At 45.2% G+C, this 22,528-nt stretch overlaps 1 protein-coding gene across 1 annotated transcript; it reads right to left on the bottom strand.

Annotated features, from left to right (window-relative positions):
* Positions 1 to 3,466: 3,466 nt before the first annotated feature.
* LOC115910471 (histone H2B 5-like) lies at positions 3,467 to 22,399 on the bottom strand. The gene is made up of 2 exons (XM_030960652.1): positions 22,269 to 22,399; positions 3,467 to 8,050 (listed from the first exon to the last, which is right to left on the bottom strand). Exon 2 carries the CDS (start codon positions 8,016 to 8,018, stop codon positions 7,638 to 7,640), a length of 381 nt encoding a protein of 126 aa, XP_030816512.1. The 5' UTR covers positions 8,019 to 8,050; positions 22,269 to 22,399; the 3' UTR covers positions 3,467 to 7,637.
* Between the last annotated feature and the right edge of the window lie 129 nt (positions 22,400 to 22,528).

The following is a 22,528-nucleotide window of genomic DNA, read 5'->3' as shown; positions in this document are numbered from 1 at the left end:
TCCTTTTCCTTTTCCCTGATGAAATCCTTTCTTATATTCTTTTAGTAAGTTTTAATATATCATTTCCTTTGAATATAATCTATATCATAAAATAATAAATCAGCCTTCTGAAGCATGGAGTCAAGATTCTCATCTCTTCCCTTGTCCTGGGACCCCTGCGAACACCACCACACTCTACTGTGGAGCTCCCACTTCAAGCTGCAGTTGTTTGGCTCTAACCCAGGGCCAGAGTGCAAGTCAGCATGGGAGCAGCTTGGACTTAGTGTGAGTACAGTGGATGCAGCGTTTGCAGGGTGTTTGTAGAAGAGATGGGAGGATCCTGCATCTCTGAAGTCAATATTCAGATGTGACTTTTTATTACCTTGATGACAGGAGAAATGAGTTGTGAGATACATGTTCAGCCCAAAAAAGCAACCTCCCAACAAAGCAACCATCTTCCTCTCAACATGCTCAGGCAGCCCTCACTGTTGTAGGCCTCCCACTTTGCTATAACTTAGTCATGCCTCAGAAAGCTTTGTGCAAGGGCAGGTTTTATCGGGATGGAGCAGTTCAATAGCTTGTTTCCATCTGTGCTTGCAAGACCAGGATTCCTTGAACCCCTTGAATACTACGGCAATCCAAACCAAAAGCCTACCAAAAAAAAAAAAGTTTCAATACCCTCACATTTCCTTTGCTTTAGTGAAATTCAGTGTGGTGTACTTATGTTCCCTCCTTTTTTGTTTTTCACTTCCAGGCACTGTCAGGCAAAGACTGGATGCTGGGTGCTTGTATCAGCTGCACTCGTAGCTCTCCCATCCAGAGTGAGTTTTTCAGAGGCAAGCATTGTATTCACCAGAATGTGCTGAGTCCATAGGACAGGTTAGGTCAGAAACATCTCCTGGTTTATTTGAAAAGTTGTGCTGGACATTTTTCTGAGTGTTGGCAAATAGGGCTGTGCTTTGTATAAAGAATGCTTTCCACACCCGATTAGGAGGAGGTTTAATGGCCCATAAATGGGAGCAGCGCCCAGAAGATGAGAAAGTTTTCCTGCCCCAAGGCTGGATGTACCCAAAAGATTGATGAGCACCCACAGTGCAGCAAACTCAACACAAATCCCTATAGGAGGGTGACTTGGTGTCTTTATTGGCAGACAAAGTGATTTTACAGCAGCAGCACCCTGATGAGATGGCTGTATCCAAGCTCTCTGACCAGCACACAGGATATGTGTGCCCAACTTTGCAATTGCTTTGAGTATGAGAGATGATGCCCTCATGTCTGCATCACATTTCCTGTGCTGCTCTTGAATTGGTGACATGTGCTGGCTCTGGATGTGCTTTTTGTACCTTTTCTGGTAGCAGCTACACCATCCATGCTGCTCCAGCCCTGGCCATTACCAGGATTCACTCCCTGTCCCTGCTCCCCTGTCTCCAGACAGCAGCACACTGTGGGTGCTGGCATCTTGGTAAGCTCCTCAGAGAGTTCTCACCAGCCTCTGTCAATCTTGCAGCAGGCACAGTCTCCTGCCTTTGGTCCCTTCTGGCACCTCACACCCACCCATTGCCATTCCCTTCTCATTCCTACCAACCTTCCCATTTCTATTACTATTGGAATATTCTTCTTTTATTTGAAGACAGTTAAATCTGTAATAATTTTTTTCTGAATGAATTTCAGTAAAAGACTTTTTGTTGCCAGGGAGTGGAATTAGCATTACAGACATTTAAAGACAGGAAATGGTGTATTTTTTTTTAAAAATCAACTGCTTCAAGGGAGAAAATGAGAAATGTTTTTGAGAACAGCTTTCCATTATATGAGAAAGGAGAAACTCCATTTCTCATTCTCACAACATCTGTGCTTATTAACCCTAACTATTTTAGAAACAAAACATCTCTTACATCTTTCATGTAATCCAGGGTAACAGAATCCACACAACCATCAAAGCAAGTGCAGGAGCACACAGAAAAATGAGGTAAAAAACTTTCTTTCATGCTTAGATCTAAGCCCCATAGACCTAAGAAAACTGCCTGAAACTCTTTACAGTTCATGTGTGTACAGACCAGCCCTTTGGTGCATCCAACCCAAAATCCTGTTTCCAGCTGTGGCTGTGATAGAACAGGCAAGAAAGACTGTGGGGATAGGACAGACACATATAGTCACCTCTTTTCTGTATTCTCTCAGCCTATAATAGTTTTCAGCACAGTTTATGTGTTCAGCAGGACTTAAGACTTTTTCTCCCAGTAGTTTGTCCTTGAACCAGTTCCAGCATCTTCAACAGCCATTGGCAAAGGCTCTACAGGTGGACTGCTCATTGCATGAAGGGCTGCTCCTCTAAATTCAAACCTCTTCCTCTCATCAGTTATTTTGATGTTCCCGAGCTCTTCTACTTGGTTCTGCCAACATTCATCTGGCACCTGAGTCCACTTAATGGTCTTTGAATAACCAGTCAGTAATTATTAGATAATAACTGGATAATTAAAAAAAATTATCTCCCAACATCCTGGAGAAGCATGACCATAAAGTTATGCGCTACCTTTTATAACCTGGTTTGGGTCTTTGTGATACTTTGGTGTCAGCTGTTTTGAAAGTGCATGTGGGTGTGTCTCTGGAAAGGAGCATGAAAATGGAAATCAGTACAAGTAGCAAAATTTATTTCCTTGGAAATAAATACTTCGGATCAGCTAGTTATAGGTTGGGATTTTTTTCTCTAAATACTGATTTTTCCCAATTATGTTAACCTTGCATTTTTTTAGAGACATTAGAAACATCTTTAGCTCCGATTGCTGTTATCTGCCATGTCTGAAGTCTTGTTTCTCCAGCAGAGAGTGACCAGCATGGCCCATGCATTTCCCACTCCAGTGAATGCATTATGATGCTGATGTCCAGCAGGTAAGTGCTTCACTGGAGTGTATTTACCAATCATTCTTTAAAGGGATGATCTTTATTTTTCTGGAGTTTTCAGATGCTACATCTCATCCCATGGCTGTTGCCTATAAACTTCTCAGAGTCCAAGAAAAGATGTTTCTAGTGCTAGCAATTGTTAATTGAGATCAACAGAAATTCTGCGTGTGCATAAAACACTTCTTCAGCCACAGGATCTCACATTGTTCAGTCCAAACTGTTCCTGCTTGGGGGTAATGATGGGTGCCAGGCAGAGACACCCCAAGCAGGAGAGTGGCAAGGACAGATGGCAGGCTCAGCTCTGCCTGGGACAAGATCATTAGAAGGGCTTGAGCAAAACAGGCGTTGATGTTGCACTCATGTTTGGCTTGAGTGACACCCATGAGGACTCCAGTGGCAGCCTGTGATATCCCTTCAGTCAGGGGCTCCTCTGGTTTTTGATTGACCCTCTGTCAGATCAGTTGTGCTCCATCTCTGTTGGAAGGGTGGCTGCTGTCACCCCAGGCCTGGAGGAAATATGGAGAGGGAGAAATGCAGGGCTTGGGGAACACTAGTGATAAGGCAGAAGCAAAGACACTCCAACAGCTGGGTACCATTGACTTCCAACAGGTTGGAAGTTACATTTTATTTAGACACTTAACAGAAAGCAGGTAATTAGCACTAAAGTCATAACCCAGCAGCAATTTAACATGGATCATACTTGATGTAACACTTATTGTCAGAAAAACTCTGTGTACATAAGCCCAAGAGATACCATGCATGGAGTAAGCATGAAAGATTGCTCCCCAGGTGGTGGTCCCAGGAAACTCTCCAAATTCTGTCACAAAGTGGCTTTTATTATTCAGTTCCCATTCCTCCTTTCCCTGTAAACAATTTGATCTGGATGTAAACCCTCAGGAAATGCTGTGATGGAACAGAAGCTCAGGGCTATGCAGAGGCCATGCCAAACTCTGCTCCAGGGGTGGCAGGACTTGGGGCTGCCTCTCACCAGAGTGAAGGGTGCACAGACCACACAACTCCACTGGGCAGGACCCTTCAGTGTCCCTTGTGGGGCACACAGCTGTGTCCAGGACAGGCACTCGTCCTCCACACTGGTTTCTGCTCGTTTTCCCCAAGCTTGACTAAAAACCTGTGAGTCCTGAGCAGGAGCAAGACTCCATGCAGGGGACACTCAGCTCCTCTATAGGCTGAACTCTGCTGTGGAAGGCAGATGGACTTTAGGCCCTTCTGGGGAAGCAGGGTGGAAAATCAGATCTATAGCAGCTTGTTTTCTCTTTTAAAGTGTACATGAAAACAAATAACAAATAACAAATACAGTGATATCCTTGGGGTTAACAGGAGGTTAGTATCAAGGCTGTATTACCTTTTTCATCTTCCTTTCCAACTTTCAATCTGTAGTTGATTTACTTTAATTGGCAAAACACAGGCATGGCCCGGAGATGCTTTTGGGACTGCAGAGGGGATCAGGCAGGGACAGTGGGCCTTGGTATATTATCTTCAATTTTAAAACATTTTCTCAATTCCAGAGCTGGAAATATGTATTCTTTAAAAGCACGGATCCCGTAGTGCAGAATCCATCTTCTGCAGCAAACCTCCTTACCAGGAAAGTGTGAAGTATGTCACACCTCAGATTGCTTAGAGGACAATCAATCCTTGAACTTTCAGACCACCTTCTGCTGCCTCTAATATTAAGGCTCAGCCCAAGCTTATCACATTCAAACTAATTCCCATTTAATGCCGAGGATGGTGTCCTGTACATTAACTTCCCAAATGCTTTCTGTGTCAGTCCTAGCTTATACCAGCCTCGCCTTTCCTGGATCATCCCTTCCCTTTGCTGGCACAAATGTCTGCACAACAGTGACAGAACAGAGCAGCCTCTAGAACAGGGTTAAAACAAAGCTTGAAAGAAAGGAAAAAAATAAAAAAGGTTTGTTTTTACATGGATCAGTTCTTCAATCCTGTGCTTCACATTGTCAGGAGTGAGTGAAAAAAAAATAAAATGGACAGTGAAGAGAAAATGATGAATAAAAAGACAACCTAAACTATAAATGCATGGACATGATCAGTCTCAGTCACATGGCTTTAGACAATATAAAAATGTTATTTAAGCCTTCAAGTATTTTTGTAGCTTTAAATCACTGGTTCTCCTCCCTCTGAAACAATCTCCAAAAATGGAGAATGACAACAGTGGCAGAAGAAAATGGGACCAGTACTCTGAGTATGGAGTGAGCAGCTCCCATCTGAGTGCCCAGCCTCATTCCTGGCTCCCTGAGCTGCCCAGGAGACCCTGGAGGGCCAATGCCTCATTCTGTTTTCCTGATTTCTTGCAGCCTGTGGAGACTCAAGCGGGGCTCTGCTCAGAAGAGTGAGAGTTTAGAGGCTGTGCCAGGTGATCCTGGGAGATGTGTCCTGGCTCAAACACACTGCTTGGACTGGAGAGGGCTCATTCCACTCTGAATTCCTGCCTTCAGTAGAGCTCCCCACAGGGATAAATTCTGACCTGCAGCTCACAGGGACAGAGGAAGAAAGTTCCAGCAATGCCACCCAGCCCTTCACTCTCAACAGCCTCCCTGATGCATCATCCACTGCCTGGAATTCTCGTGGCACAGGTGTCAAGGATGGTGGCTCTGGGCTCACTGCAGGTACATGTTCACCTTTGGTATCTGATTCTGACTGTTTGATAGGAAACAGAAGGAAGTGCTAAGCTGTCACCTGCAAGGTGTCCTGGCCAAGAAGCCCAGGTTCCCAATGCCACTGACACTGAATACAGGTGCTGTTGCTGGGAGCTGCTCCTTGTGGGTGCTGGCACCCAGGGAGATGGGTTTGGTTCTTTCTGAGAGCTGTCAGCAGAGATTGCTGCTGGCACCAGGCTATGAGACACAACTGTGTAGTATCACTGAGCAGAGGGTGGGATGAAAGGCCCCTCTCAAGTGTGGGGTGCTCACACCCAAAGCAGGGTGTGAGCACTCCACATATACAAACTGACCTTCACTCTTGCACAGAGACCCCAGGCTGCTCCCAGGGCTATGCCTCAGACCAGCTGGAAAAACAACTGCAATGCAAATCTTCTGGAGCTGCAGAGTCCTACAGCTCCAAAAGCAACATAAGTTTGCCAAAGGTCTCAATCACTCTCAAAGTGTAAAGAAACAGGATAAAGGCAGGGGAAAGACAGAAATGTACTGCAAGGCTGTTATTTTGGGATATGAATTCACCTTTTAATTAAAAACAAGGTCCTGAAGCTTAGGGAGAATCTGCATCTAGTTCTGGATCCTATCTTCTTGCTGCTCCTTTTATTTACAGAGTAAGTTGCAGAAAGCTGTTGTTATTTTAGACATGAATATTTTTTATTTGACTGTTACTGCCTACCAGAGGCTTTGATATTTTTTAATGTTGTCTAATTTTGTGGTTTGAGTAGGAAGCTTCAACTTCACACCAGTTCTACACAGGCCCTTCTGCTATCCAGCAGTCTGGGCAAGATAAACCTGTAACCAAGACATTCCTCCCTTAACCTCTATGGCTTTATCATGATTTTATTATTGCTCACCTTACTGTGGACTTTGAAAAGATATGGGGAGTATTTGAAGTAGTTTAAAACTATTTATTCTTTTAGATATCTGGGATGCAGGCAAGTGTCCCTATATATCCACCCAGCTCCCAGTTTTGCTTTTGCTTTCTAACTGCTGAATGAATCAGGGAGGGCAGGGGCAGGCAAGCTGCCTGCAGTGATCTCTGAGGGGAGTGAGCTTCCTCCCACCCCTCAAAATGCACTGACCACCTGTGCTCCCACACCAGATACCTTCCCAAATCCTCAGTCCCTGCCCCAAACATCTGTGCTGCTTGTCCTGCACCACCCTATTGCTCACATGAGAGGGCACCCCCACGGGCACCACCCCATCTTGCCCACACTTATGGTGGAAGGGAACACCCAGGCAGCATCAAGGCAGGAAAAGTCTCTGAAAAGCAGCAGAATTAGCAATGTCTTGCATGCCAAAGCAAGTCCTAAGGCAGGCAAAGCAGCAGCCAGGAAAGACAGAGACCCACTCCCAACATCCCACCTTGTCCATCCCCCCACCTCAGCACAAGGTGGGAGGCAGTGGGCAGCTCCAGCACCCTCATCCTGCTCCATGGCTCATCCATCAGGACCAAGGAGGAGGATTAGTGCTTGCTATCAACGTGGGCATCTGCCTGCCTGCCAGGCTTGCTCTTTAAAACAGGCTGTCAAGCACAGATAGCTGTTGAATCAATATGTGCCTGGGAGCTGTTGATGCCACTTCTGCCAGCACGGGGTGGGCTGAGGCACTGCACACCAGGAGGGATTCAGGCTCTGAGAGAGAGGATGCAGCGCTGACTCCTCAGTAGCCATGTCAGATGACTGTGAGAAAGCAGTCAAACAGGAAGACTTCAGTGAGGGTGTCTCTGTGTTGCTGCTGCCAGTCCCCCCTCCCAGTGCCAAACAGGAATGTTTGCCAAGCACAGAGGAGACTGGATATACCATGGCTGGTCAGTTCTTTGAATGAGATGTAAAAGCAGGGGCCTCCACTGCCAGCCTCGGCAGATCCTTCCCACATCCTGAGCAGATGATGAAAATCAGCTGACATCCAGATCGCTGTCTCCTCCTCTGGGCAGCTTCTTGTGCCCATCCCCAGGCTGCAGATTGCTGTGGACAATAGCTGTGACCATTCACCAGACCATGGCTGCCTGCCTGTGCTGGCGTGGAGGGCCCTGCGCTCGATGGTGCCGCCGCAGAGGGGACAGCCACGCAGCTATTTGGAGCTGGTGTACTTGGTGACAGCCTTGGTGCCCTCGGACACGGCGTGCTTGGCCAGCTCGCCGGGCAGCAGCAGGCGCACGGCCGTCTGGATCTCCCGCGAGGTGATGGTGGAGCGCTTGTTGTAGTGCGCCAGGCGCGAGGCCTCCCCGGCAATGCGCTCAAAGATGTCGTTCACGAAGGAGTTCATGATGCCCATGGCCTTGGAGGAGATGCCCGTGTCAGGGTGCACCTGCTTCAGCACCTTGTAGACGTAGATGGAGTAGCTCTCTTTCCTGCTTTTGTGACGCTTCTTGTCGCCCTTCTTCTGCGTCTTTGTCACGGCTTTCTTGGAGCCCTTTTTGGGGGCTGAGGTTGACTTTGCTGGCTCTGGCATCCTGAGAGCTCTTTTGCTGGGTCTTGGAGATGCTTGGAGAGAAAATAAAAAAATTCTAATTATTTTTTGACCTTCTACAGAATAATTGTACTGCAAGATGAGAGAGTCTGAGTTGGAGGCAAGTAACAGCTCAGAATGTGAGACGAACACTCTATGACCCTGCAAGAGCATTTTTGAACTGCCAGCATTTCTGAACTGCCAGCAAGAATTTCTCTGGCTGTGTATGACTTTTTGTTGTTTTCTGTTTAAATACCTACAACGCTGGCCTTGTCAACATCTCTGAACACAAGCCTAATTGGCATCTACTCAGTAAATATGAGATGGAGCCTGAACATCTTTCTGAGAGAACACTGCAGTTCCAAAGAAAACACTAACTGCAGCATGGATTAAATAAAATCCTGCTGGAATAGGCCCAAGACTGTTGCAAGGTATCACTGCAGGCACATGAGACTGGTGAAAATTATTTCACATGGCTTACAATCTCAAACAAACTCTTTTTATTTGCATGTAGTTAGAAGTTTACTTTGAGAGTGCTTGCATTTCTGTGGCTATTGTTTGACACCATGCTTTCCAGTGAAATATAAAAAATAATACAGTTTTAAGCTAGCTGGCTGAGCTACAGGAATACATCAGTATTCACATTTGCTATCAAAAATACCAGAGAGTAGAAAAGCTTAGAGGAGGTGGCAGGAATCACCTGGCCAAGAAACAGAAATGTGGATAGGAGTCAAAAAGCAAAGCGCATTCAGGGTACATGTTGATGGAAAAAAATATTTCCTGTTATTTGATACTTTTTGCTTTCAAGAGAGCAAGCCTTTTCTGGACAGTTTACACCAAAGATGCCTGATCCTCCCTCTGAGTTTTTCTTCACTAGGTCACAACGTGCAGAGCCATGACCTGCAGCTGACTGCTCTCATCCAGAAGTGCAGTAAAAACCCAGTCTGTAAACCCATGAAAAAACTGTGTGCCTCCCCTACACTACAAATTTACATGTGCTTTACTTCATGGGCCAAGGGGAATAACAACTGTGTTGCAACCTGGTAAATGGTTTTGTGTTTCAGAGAACACTTCAAATGCTCCCTTGAAAGACAAGGCTCCTCCAGGTTTTGCTGGAGGATGAGCTTACAGCATCACCCCAGGGCCTGGGTTTTATTGCTCTGCATCTCCTTTGAAGATGGCCTAGGAATTACAGTCTGCGGGCCAAGAGAGACTAGTAGAGAAAAAAAGAGCTTCAGGGCTGATGGCACATGGGAAATGGATAGAAGTAAACAGAAGAGAGAAAGCTGGGATGTAACATATGGTCTGCACACTCTGAGTATCAGAGAAGGACCTAAACAGTGCCTGTGCCAAGGCAATGGCTGCATGCTCAGCCCTGCCTCTCCTCCTGGGGAGAGAGGGAGTGGATGTCTGATTTCTCCATCTGCAATCGCAGCCAGATGCAGCAGCACTGCTGCAAACAAGCCCAGACCAAGTTCCTGGTTGCTCCCTGTGGGAGGAGACACCTTTGATCCTGAGGCTGGATTGATGTGCCCACCCACACCTCAGCGGGTACCAGCTCCTGCTTCCAAATCCCCTCCATGGCTCCAAATCAGCCTGTGTGGCGCTGCCTCCCACCCGCAGCGAGCACCAGGGCTGGGCTCTGCTCTGGCAGCCCCTGGGCAAGGGCCACGCTGGGCACTGCAGGCAGGGCTGTGCCCAGCTGCAAGGGCAGGCTGGCATTGCTTGGGATGCTGTGCAGTGGGGAAGAGAGGTCTCCACCACAGCCCTCCAAACACCCTCCTGTCTGGAAGCCAAATTCAGCACTAGTGTCCTTAGAGCTGGGTTTCTGCTCCAGAACAGCAGTTCCTTCTCCAAAGACATGATTTTCATGTGATAAGTTTTTGACTCTGCCACCTCATGTCCTTTCTTAATTTTTTTCTGGCATTCTTCCCAGTGGTGGCATTTGGAATGGCAAGTGCTGGACTGCCCCAAAAGTTCTGGACACCTTTCAAAACTGACACCTGCCCACTTAAACACAACATTTTCTTCCTCGGGTGAAATCACAAGTTTTCTTCCTTTTCTTATCTATTTGGGAAACAGTCTTGGGAAAAGAAATCCCCTGTTAGTAGACTTGAAAATATGCCTTTTCAATGGAAAATGATTTTTCTACAAGAAGAAATAACTGTGCACTTGCTCCTTTTTCTTTTGAGCTCATTTCCTGACTGGAAAACACCACAACTGAAAAATGCAACGAGTATTTCTTGAGCATTTAGAAAAGTATTTCCTTCTAAAATAAGTATTAATTCTTAAGTGCACTTCTACTGCAGCTTTAAAAAAAATGAATAGAGCCTAACAGGCACAGAGTGATTTCACAGGGCTCCAGAACAGGTCACATCTACAGGACATCTCCATCCATTTGATCAGCCAACACCCTTGGGTAGCACAGCCCAGACCTCACTCCCCTCCCATGTATGGCTGCAATGGGGGAAGCAATGATGCTGAAGTTCAGAGATCAGCACAAAACCTTGTGCTTCTCTCCACCCATTTCTTTGCAGCTGACTGTTTAACAGGCAAATAAGACCTTCTTTGAAAACAGGTTGTGTTCTTTGTGGTTTATTTGGGCAGTGCCTAGCAGGCAGAGCCTGAGTGCATTTGCCAGGTGCTAAATAAATAATGTTAATAATGGTCAACAGTATCACCAATCCTTCTGTCAACAGTGCAGTGCAACCCACAGCAGGTGCTGCTCTGGTACAAAGACAGAACTAGTGAGATTTTTCCCAAAGTGTCCTTGTGGAGAGTTTGTTGAGGAAAACAAAAAGTGACCTTCAAAAGCATGGTTTCTTTTCATAAAAATAGTTGCATATCTTTGTTTCCTCAAGAAAAAAAAAAAAAAAAAAAGAGAGAGTTGGAGAGAGAACCTGAAGAGGTTAATAATTATTGGTTTTTATTTTGGAAGTGTTGCCAGCATGACTGACTTCTCCACCATGAGGCAGACCAAGCATTGGGTGCAGCTTGCTCAGAGAGGCTGTAGGATCCCCATCCTTGGAGATACTCAAAATCTAACTGGACAGAGCTCTGAGAAACCCACTGTGGCTGACCCTGCTCTGAGCATGGAATGGAATAGATGTTTGCCAGAGGCAACTCCAACCTCATCCATTCTGTGACTTTTGGAGACTGAAACTGGGTAGAACTTTATGAACACTTTATGAGCTGTGTTCCCTTGATTGACATCTCCCATGGGATAATGCAGCCTGAGATTCCCACATGGATCCCTCAGAAGAGATGATGTTCACCTCCAGGTCCAAGCCACTGAGGTCCCTGGGATGCAGGATACGGCCATGCAAGAGAAGGCATTTTCAAGCAGCACATTTGGAAAGTTTCAGGTTTTTGAGAAAAATCTCTGGGAACGTTTTTTTCTTTATGGCTTTGTATGCTCTGAGTTATCAGTGCTGGCAGTTTTTTCCTTCCTCAGAAAACCAACAACAAAACCAACCACAATAATTTTTCCAGCCAGTTCCAAGCAGCAGCCTGAGTGCTGCCAGAAACCAGAGCAGTGCCAGTGACAGATACATCTTCCTTTGTGCTGACACTCCTTTCTTCAGCATCATTAAAGGGAAAGTGAACGGAAAAACATATTCAAAGATACAAATCACCACAGTCTCTCAGATCTGAAATGGGAGAGGAGCCCTGCTGAGAAATCCCATGTGGAACCTGATGCTGTCTCCTATCCCGAGGCTTGATATATCAATGGAGAGAGACAAGCAGGGAAGATGTTTGCTCATTTTCGGCCTTGCTGCTGAGTCTGTAGGAGCAGTGCCAAGCTGCTGCCAGCAGTGTGCATGGGTAACCGTGGGTGGACTGTGAGCTGCCCTTCTGGACCCCTCCTCATGCAGGGCTGGAAACAGCACTTGGATTTTTTAAACTTTTTTTTCTTTTTGAAAGCTGTCCTTGCTGTGATGAGCTCTGGGGCATTCACTTTATATCCTCATGCCCTTTTTGTAATTTCCAATTCAACCATAAAAGTTACATTTGTAGAATCAGCATTTTGTTCTTAGGAGGTTTTGGTGACAAATTAAATATTTGTAGGAAAAAACTCAAGCTCTCATCATTTTGACATCTGAAATTCTGATATTTGTTAATTTTCTGTTGTTCTACTTTAATCCTTCCTAGAACCAACAGATACCTGCTGACAATTCTGCCTCTTAAATAAGAATGTTCCATCCATTCTGTCCAATTATTGCCCCTTTCCTCATTTTCTCCTACTATATAAAAGAAAGAATATTTGGCTTTATTCTTGCATGCCAAGAAATACTAAATGAAATTTGCTGCTGCTTTTTGTTTAATTTTATTTGAAACACAAAGGGTAAAAAATCAGTGAACGTTTCCACCAAAAGGAAAAGCCTTTCTAATGGATTCACCTGCTCTGAAATGCTTGTGAGATCTGGTAAATATAGTTTACAAATTACAATGTGTCAGCAAATGACTATTATTGGAAAAACAAATTTCTGCAAACTGCAAATCCTCTTCCTTTTATTATGTATGGCCATCTACTATTATACAAGAACTTGTTCATCTGTCAGGTGTCATTATATAGTCATAGTTGAGAAAACAAACAATATTTGTGATTATCTGGTCGCAAGCTCTGCCTCAGGTATAGAGCAGAAGCATGATGAGTCATTGTGAGACATTGGTGATGTTGCCTCGTGCAAAAACTGATAGTTGTATTTTGGTCTGAAGAGAATTTTTCCCTTGGTATGTTGTCTAGCATGTGATGATGAGGTAATATTTGCTTTGAAGTAAGGAGGAGGAGAATTTCCTAGAATAAGGTAAACTAGTCTGAAATGCATGATTTCTTCCAATGGTGGAGGGGTGCAGAAAACAGTTTTGAGATCCTAGGTTTCCTCCCAGGTAATCCAGTAACAGCACTAAGGCCCCATCCTTAGTTCCACATGCTCTGCTGCACTTTGTGTCTCTGTTCCTGTAAGGTTTTAATTTAATGGCTACCTTTCAAAATTGGATATACACATGCAGTTTTGTAGTGAACAGAAAGCTGTCACTGTAGCTTAAAACTGAAGATGACCTCTACTCACTGACAAAGAAGGAAATGCTACAAACTCAGTCCCTGGCACAGGCCCACGATGCTCACGTAGATTTTCAGATTTCTTTAGAACAAATACAAGCAGAACAGAGCACTGAGCTCTTTGACTAATACTTATCTTGCTGGTGCTAACCCATTGCTTGGGAGTTCTCTACAGAATACTACAGGAATCTTTTCTGTTATTTTCTATAATTTCAATTTAAGATTTTTAGAAAGCACATTTTTAATCACCAGTAACAGCTGTAATTTCTTGTGCTACTTCTGCCCAAGTTGCAAGTAATTCTCAGGGCTGTAGGGGTATCAGTCAGAGTTACTACAAAGTAAGGAGCAGGGCCCTACATCAGAGCTCTGTGCAGAGAAGATACATTGAAATTTTAAAGAAAATAAAATCTTACCCATGAGTCAACTAGAGCAATAGAGAGACAATGTTGCAAGAAGAATGACTGTCAGGAGACTAAATACTGCAGTTCTTATGCTGATCTAAAGAGCATCTGAAGTCAATGGGGATTTAACACAGGTCTGAAAGCACATGTGAAATGTTTAGAGATGTTTAGCATCAACAGCTGACATTGATTTCCACTGGAATCCAAAAGGCTCATTACTTCACAAAAATCAGACCTCATATTTTATCAAGGTTTTGTTACTGTTAATAAAGGAGTACTTTAAAAAGCTTTATTCTCTGCTCTTTGTAAGAGTACTCATTGTATACTTGCTTTGAGATAGCTCTGATCTCCATGCTTGAGCAAGTATCCAATAAATACAAAAAGAAAAATGATGTTTTCTATGGATCCATACCTGTTAAATGTGTGCGGGGTACACCCAGTACCAGCACCTGCTACAATTACACTCCAGTCAGCTTTCCCACAGAGGGTCAGGGTTTCAGAGAAACCTGTAGGAGTTAGATTTGATGATCCTTGTGGGTCCCCTTCCAACTTGGACTATTCAGCGATTCTGTGTTATCACAACCATCCTCAGGAAGCCCAAGAGAGAACACAAGCAGGCTCACTTCCTTCCTGATGTTTTATCAGTAACTCAAAACCTCACACATAAAATGCAGCATGAGCTTCCTCCCCAAGTTTTAGAATCATCAAGATTTTCTGCTTCTGCCATGAATCTCTTCCTCAAGCAACAGCCTTCTTTTCCCTTCATATCCCACTTCAACTCAACTGGACCCACTGGGAGCCAACCTGTCAGCAGCAACCCCATGTCCAATTGCAGGGTTTAGCTCCCATCCTCAGACTAACTCAGCAAAATTGCTCTGGAGGTAGGGAGATGTCAGAGCCTGCTCACCATGTAAGGACAGCTGATTGTCCCAGCTGAGCTGGAACAATCCTGCTGGGCAGAAGGAGCAAGACATCACAGCAGCTCCACTGCTCACAAGCATCACAAGCTCTACACGTCTTTTTGGTGGTTTGCAAAGTACAGACTAGCGGAGATGGGTGTGAGAACCAAAATCATAGATGACTGGGGTCCGTAATACCAATTTAAGAAAGGTGCTTTACTTATTCCATGACACCCTATGCTATTGAAAATAAAAACTCCAGATTTGAAACAAATTGCTCTGTTCTGTATCAAAAATGAAAATCACTTGCTCTTTATCCACATAATTTCAATTTCTCTGGAAAAGGAGGGGAGCAAAACCTCACTAAGGCTGCTATATCTAAATAACTCCTTCTTCAGTGGAACCATGGTCTCTAAACTAGTAATGACAATAAGCTTAAAGAACTGCTATCACATTTAAGCAAACTATTTTTATGCATTTTATGGAGTAACGGAGAATTATCAAAATTCTAGATTATTTACATAAGTGCTGAAAAAGGCATCCATTAAAAATGTGCTAATTCAGCCATTCAGCCAAAAATAGGAGAGAAGCTACAGCCCAACACCTGCAGGCCGTAGGGAGAGAGTGGGTGGGAGAGGGAGAGGGAGAAGAAGCTTCACCAAGAAATGAGAGCTGCTCTGAGTTAAGGTAGGAGTTATGTGGGAACCAATGCAGACACATGCAGCACCTCCTCCTCCTACACACCCCTCACCCAGGCTTTGGCAGGCTCCTGTAACCCTCTTCCAGCACCACGGATAACTGGTGTAGCAAAAAGAAACAAAAGCTGGGATTGTACCCCAAAATGTGTACTTAGGTCAAACCACACTGAGTGAGAACAGTAATTTGGACATAAACCCATGCTGAAGTGGAAAGCTATGTGCCCATGTTAGGCTGAAGACCAGGCCAAGGTCATTATGGGTTTTATGAGTGATGTGATAGGTACATCACAATGTAGTGATCTACCTGTGTAGTTACCACATTCTCAATGCCATGGATAAAATAAACCCAGCAAAACCTTTTAACAGCCTTCAAGGTATCTATATGGGTCTAAGGCATGTATGCTCAACAGACCTGGACCTTACCACCACCAAGTCTCCCCCCACATGGGAGAAAGTGTCAGGCAAGGGCATGATGTGTGCAGCTGTAATCAATCATGACCAACATTCCTTCTAAATGAGTCTCTCACTTCAATCATCCCTTCCCAGCTACATTACTCACATTTCAGCAGGTCCTGAAAATGGTTTCAGAAAAAATAGCAGAAAGCATGCAATCAAAAAAGTCAGGGATATGTGAAAGCTGCTTTATAATGGTGGCAAAGCCAGGGAGCACAGACTGTAAACACAGGAGGTACCAGACAGGTATATCCAAAAGGACTGCGTGCCATGTCACAAGCTAAAGGACAGCAAGTGACACAGCATCTGATTTCATTTCTATAGGATACGGAAAATACTGTAATGTGTGTATTAATAATTAATTTGGCATAGTAAAAGCAATTTTACTGTAAAACAGAGATGTGTGACTATTACTGGAGCCTGCAGGGAAACAAAGATAAATGTCCTTCCCCAGATCATTCAATAACTGGATTGGGAACACGATCCAAGACTACTGACACTTTTTTCTGCTGCTGCCACCAGATCACATTACCACAGGCAGAGAGTCCTCTGAGCATTAGAGGTCATCTTCTGTAGGAAACAGGAAAATGGAGAGTCCGTTAGATGGAAGGAGAGGAGAGAAGCAGGGCTGGGACAGCCAGGTCTGGCAAGGCTCCCCTGAAGACGCAAGTGGTATTTTCTCCAGAAACAGATGGGGGCAAGCACTGAAGACACAAGAGTCATTGAAGGTAAAAGTAAACTCTGAAACAAGAACTGACAATAAACAGTTTTATAATGTTCATGAATAAATTTACACTGGAGATGAAAGGGAACCTCACATCCTTACTTGGAACTGGGAGGATAAAGGCAAGGGAGGAGGGGAGAAAGACAAAGAAATCCATTCCTTCCATATTTCAAAGACAAAACTTGATATTATAAAAATTCTAGGAAATGACTCCAGCATAGCAAGTGACTGCTCTACATTAACCAGGCAACATTTTTTATGGTGTTGTGCTACTGAAGAATTGTTATCAGAATGCACAGATGTCCTTCACTTTGTACTTCTCTCTCCTTTATTCTTTTATTTATTGTTCCTTCCTTCTTTTTCTCACATCCAATACAAGTGCCAGGAGGTTCAAAGCCCCAGCAGGTCTGCTGCCACTTGGTCCTGTCTCACATGTGGTACTCATACAGAGACTACCACAGTACTTTGAACAGCCCCAGGGCTGAAAAACTGGCAGATCTCCAGAAACTTTAAAAGAAATGGCTGTCAAGTTAGCCCATGCCCAAATTCCACACTGTACAAATTGCTTGTGAATAGTGTTTTGATTTACCTCTAATTTGTGATAGCATCATTATTGCAAGAATTTAGTGTGCTAGTCACTGCGCTGATGCAAGCTAAAAAACACCACCTCCCTTCCAGAGAAATCAAGGTATAATTGGAGATACACCAATATTTACATCAGGCAAGGAAGCAAAGAGCAATATGCTGAAGACTTGGTTGCAAACACTAGACCAGCAGTGAAGAAAATGGAGGCTGCTGGACAAAATGACAGTGGTCCTGGATGGGCAGTAGCAATTGGAACAATTAAATGTAAAGCTCACTTTTCAAAACTCAGAAAGGCAGCAGGTCTAAAATGCCAGTGGAGTGCCATATTAGCTGTACAAGACTGTTATTTTTAACCATCCTTGGCTCCATCCTCCCACATTCACTTTCCTCCTGAGTTTTCCACGCCCTTAGTTTTAGTCCAACAGCCTCCCAAGCTGTTTCTTCCTCAGATGAAGCGCTCGCCCTTTGCTCTCCTCCCTCCCTGCTGGTGCCTCCCCAGCACACTCCCTCTGCAGAGCTCATTAGTGCCTCTGCTTCCAGAAGCACATCTTTGCAGGTGACTGCTGGGTCCTTGTCTTGAGCTGTGTCCCAGTTATCAGGCCGCTGCAGTCGATAAGGAGGATGACTGGAGCTGGGCTGAGGACCCACAGTGCAGGAGAGGAGACAATACAGGGTTAATTCTGGCATGCAAGAAAGAGGAGGCTGGTACTGGAAGGTCCAGACGGCTGCAGCCTCCGTATCTTCAGGGCAGAGCTGCTGCACTTGCAGTGCATTTTAAGACAAACACATCAAGAATGAAAACAGCCTATATTTATATTAGGTGTGGTCAGACAGCTCCTTCCTGACAGAATGTTCTCTGTCTCCCATCTTGTAGAACCCCACTTGTCACTCAGTCAATTTCCAGTTCCCCCAGAGGACTCAAAGAGGACTTCTGCCTTTCTGTCAACGTGGAAGCAGCTTCCCTTCCCTACACCTCCTTCTTTGATATTCACCAATGGTTCACTTCAGTCCTTTCAATGTTCCCCTTTCCTTCCTGTTCCTTGATTCTACCTGCCTTTGTGATGGAGAAATGAGGAGACTCTTACCAAATGCCTTCCCTGGCCCCTCTTCACACTTGGTTTTATCTTTAAGTGCTGAACTCCACAATACCTTCCTTTCTGCCCTTTGCCCACATCATTTCAAGAATTTCTTCAGAAAAAATGTCACAGGCTTTCTGCTCCAGCTTTCTAGTGTAACTCATGTCCTCTTTGTAACTCCCAACAACCTGGGGTGGTTCTGTTCTCCCACCCTTTCTTCCACTGCCTCCTGTACACACTGCCTATTGCATTGCCACCTCTGTGCTCATTTATTGGTTTTATTTACTTATTTGTGTATTTATTTATTGTTTTCATTTCTACCTTGCAGTCTTCTCTCATGCAGTATTTTCTACTTGACAAATATCAGTCTACTTCATATGATCTCTCTCCCCACAAGTGACAGTCACAGAGGTTACACAAACAGGTTACAAGGAATAGGTTATAAGGAGAGATCTGACGTGCCCAAAGGCATGTCTGTCTTTCCTGACTCTGTCTAATAGAGGCACCGTCTCTGACAAATTTTGCCCACTCTCATCCTTGACCATGGTGGCTAAAAGCCCACAGTTTCCCCCTCAGCACACACCACCTGCAGTGATTACCTGGGGGATGGTCCTCTACCTTCAGCTGATGGATTTCAACTCTCCAGGTGACACACCTCGTGTCACAGATACGTCCTCTGCAAATGGAAACTCTCTCTTCCATGGTCCTCAGGTAAAGGTTATATTTTAAAAAATAACACAGAAAACCTTGCTGCAATGGACCACCTATGCACTTCCACCAAATTCAGGAAAAAACCCTCGCCCTACTTTTATAGGAAGTTTTAAGGCTGGTTTGAAAGGTAAAGAATTCCTACTCCAAGAAGGTCGATGAAATAATATGACAAGGGTGGTGATTAAGTCTCACCACAAAGGAAAATGTTGAGCTGCTGTAGGTGGCACATAAAACCCCCCACTCTCTTTATGAGTCAGGTAAGCTGCCACAAAGCGGAGGTGGAATCCGTGGGATGGAGCTGTTTTCATTCCAGCCAGTAAGTAGTAAGCTCTTTGAACAACACAAAAAAAAGTAGTTTAAAGAATAAATTATATTTTTAAAAACTAAGACTCTTATCTAAATAGCAAAATCTAACAATTGTCCTTAATCCTCAATGATGGTGTTTGTAGTCAGTGACAGTCAAGGGAAAAAATTATTAAACAACATTTCCCCCCACCCTCTGAGGTTAATGTAGCATTTTTGGATTATGCATCTATTCTTCCATCTCCCACCCAATGCATATGATCCTGCAGTCACAGCTCTCTCCTCTCCCTCTGGCTCGAGAAAAAAGGGAAGCTGACAAGCTGAAATCCCAGTCTCACCCCACACAGAACCCTTTCCAGAGGAAGAGCTTAGCTCTGCTGAGGAGAAAGCATTTCTCCACTTTTTGCGTTTGTTAAGCCACTTTTGTGCAGCTATTTCTTCCAATAGCTGCACAAAGTTGGCTTACCAAATGCATAAAACAAAACAATTGGGGGGAAGAAAGAAAAACATTTCGTGAGGTCTTATTTTGGGTCAGTCCAGCATCCAAGGGATATTTCAAAGATATGGCAGTGTCCCTCACTTAAATTTTAAGTCTTTTTATTAAAAAAAACCAAAAAACAACCGTGACATTGAGAAACATAAAAAGAATGTCATTAGGTTCTTGAGTTCAAGGGGCCTAAAGTCCTCCTCTGGTACTGTCAGTGGGAGCACAACATCTGCTCTGTTCACAGTGCAGCCTGAGCAAGATGCTTCCTCAAGTACACACCTGAATTTAGGAACATTTCCCACATACTTAATTCTTCAGTCTACCCAAAACGTATGTTTGAGGATGGGCAGGAGCAGTGTATCTCAGGTGCTAAGAAAGGGATGAAATAGGGACAGACTATCAGCATGAGTAATTTCTTGTTTTCAGCTAGAGAGAGAAAGATGTGGAGTGGAAATATATGTATATCTATACATACATAATATTAAAATAAAATATATGTAAATGTAAGGGAGGAAAAGGACAGTGACCAAAGGAACAGCTTGGAGAAAAAATGTCAAGAGGAAGGTAGAGTTAGGCAGTGGACAGAAGTGAGATATCAGAAAGGAGTGAGAGAAGGAGAGGGTTTAAAAAGAATGACACAGAGGGAGAAAAAAAGAGATGTAAGAAGATATATGAAAGGGAACAAAAATGAGAGAAAAGACATGAGTGGACAAAAAACAGAGAGGAGGAAGATAAAGTAATGGGCACAATGCTTGGTAAGGCAGAAATACTTAAGTATAAATAAGACACAGGAAAGAGAAACTCATAAGAAGGGCCATAAGAAGAAAAAAAGACCTTGCATAGCAGAGATGGGAAATGAGCAGCAGGAAAAAAAAATCACCTGCTAGCACAGCACTTCTGAGAGTCATGGGTGAGAGGTGCTGCTGTCCCAACAAGGGACAGAGGCAAACCCTAGGAAGTGACAGGCTAAACCCAAGGAGAACAAAGGACAACGCTGGGAGAAGGCAATGATACCCTCGTACTAGGTTGCTGCCTTTTGTCTGAAACAGAAATGACAAAGGTCATTGAAATTGCTGCTTAAATCTTACATCTGATACTTGAAAAAAATCTCTTTCCCAATACAATCATTCTTCCCTCTCTCTCAGCACTGGATTAAGTTAATTACTGTACACTCTACAGTTCCTCCCTGCTGGGGAAGTAAACCCCAGACACCATTCTGCTAAAGTAGACCTTTGTCTCTGGCTCCCTTTGCCTATAGAGGCTTCTGTAGAAATCTTTCAGTAGATAAAGGTAAATTTCCTGCAGCTCCAAAATCACCATGCTGGATTTGGCTATCATTAGCAAAATGAGGAAAGAAAGAGGAAGAAAACAGAGGTAAGCACTCAGGAAAAAAAGCTTTTTTTTTTTTTTTTATTATAATTAGGAAATTTACCCAGTAGAGAGGGAAAGAAATTGCTGCCTGTAAATAAACTGTCACTCCTTTGAACATCAAATAATAGGAACAAGAGGGAGTGTGTGGGAAGTACATTCATATTATCAAATTCTTTCTGATATTAACCTGTTCAACATAATGAAAACATAATCAGGAAAATAACATATTGTAACACAAATACTATGGAGGCTATAGAGAAAAAATGCCAGGAAGATCAGTGTTCCCAGGGTAGCTCCAGTCTGAGAAACCAGAGCTTTATTAGTAGTAACAGGAGCAACATATGGAGATGAATGAAACCATGTTTGTAAATGTGATATGCAATTGCACACTCTCATTTGGCTTTCCTTTTTCACGATCTGACTCAGCCTCCTCACTCCCCCACCTTTTGATTCATAAATTCTTGGTATCAAAAAATGAAAGAGTTACAAAGCCCGCATGCAAAGGGCATAAGATGACGTGAAATACAAGGATGCTGGGGAGCACAGAACGTGCCATCAATCACCACCTTGCAAAGGGACAAATCTGCTGGAGACCAGCAGTGGGGACAGGGCCACCCTCTCCAGGGGCTCGCTGGAGGACGCTGCACAGCAAACCCCAGCTCACCTCCACTGCGCTAGAGGCGCATGCTGAGGTAGACAAATCTATTACAAAATTGTGTAATATTGCTTATGCTGCACAGTAGCCACTCGGTTAGGCAGCCCCTGCATCACCAAACCCGTGAGACTGGAGGTGAGAAGAATGAGAAATAAAAGGGTTTCCTATGGCGTATACTCCCTGCATTTTTTAAGCTATGGAAAAAAGATCAGGGTTAACCGCAAGCAACACAAAACACAACAAACAGTGCATGAGCAATGGTTTACAGCCCTATACACTCACTAAATAATTAACGACCTCACAGAGTGTTGACACAGTGGGGGTCTGTACACAGAATAATCCCTTCCTTCCCCGGGGGCCCGGGCTCCTCGGCATTTGCGCGGTCAGGCTGCAGAGTGCCAGCCCAGCCCGTAGGCACCGCTGCCCCACCGCAAGCAGTGCCCGGCTGCGGCCCCCAGCCCCGCCACGGCCGTGCCCGGCCCGGGCTTCGCCTTCAACCCCGGTTAACCGGAGCGCACTGAGCTCCGGCGATACGACTCCCACCATGGCAGCAAAGCATTGGCAAGGCTGACACCGTTTGGGTGCATTGGCCAAGCCCGGGGAACGACGAAGCCCCGACTCTGCGGGGCTCAGGGTCGAGCACAAGGCAGGGCAAGGCAGGGCAGGGCAGGGCAGGGCAGGGCAGGGCAGGGCTGGCCGCACACCGCATCGCGGTACGGCGGTGCTGCAGCCCGCACGCCCGGGCAGCGCAGCCCCGCTGCGGACACTGCGGCGTGCGGTGCCCACCGCTGCCGCACCGCAGGCAGCCAGCGCAGGGGAGGGTCTTGCCTGCTGGGCGTCTGGACTCCTCCGCAGGCGAGCTCCAGGCGCCGGCGTGGCGCGGGGCAGGTGCGGGCGGCGGGACCGGGGGTCTGCTCGCGGCCGCTCCGCGCAGATCCGGCGGCCGCCGCGCCGGGTGGGCCGCGGGACCGGGACCCGCCTCCGGTCCCGACCAGGCTGCGACCGGCGGAGCGCCTCGCTGTGCGCCGCCGCCGCTGCGGCCCGGGCCGTGCCGCACCGCCCATAGCCCGCCCGCCGGCTCCGCCCGC

This window comes from Camarhynchus parvulus, chromosome 1A (assembly GCF_901933205.1).
Source record: "Camarhynchus parvulus chromosome 1A, STF_HiC, whole genome shotgun sequence".
Taxonomy (NCBI): domain Eukaryota; kingdom Metazoa; phylum Chordata; class Aves; order Passeriformes; family Thraupidae; genus Camarhynchus; species Camarhynchus parvulus.
The sequence above is the reverse complement of the archived record's forward strand: the minus strand, read 5'-3'. Positions and strand labels throughout refer to the sequence as shown.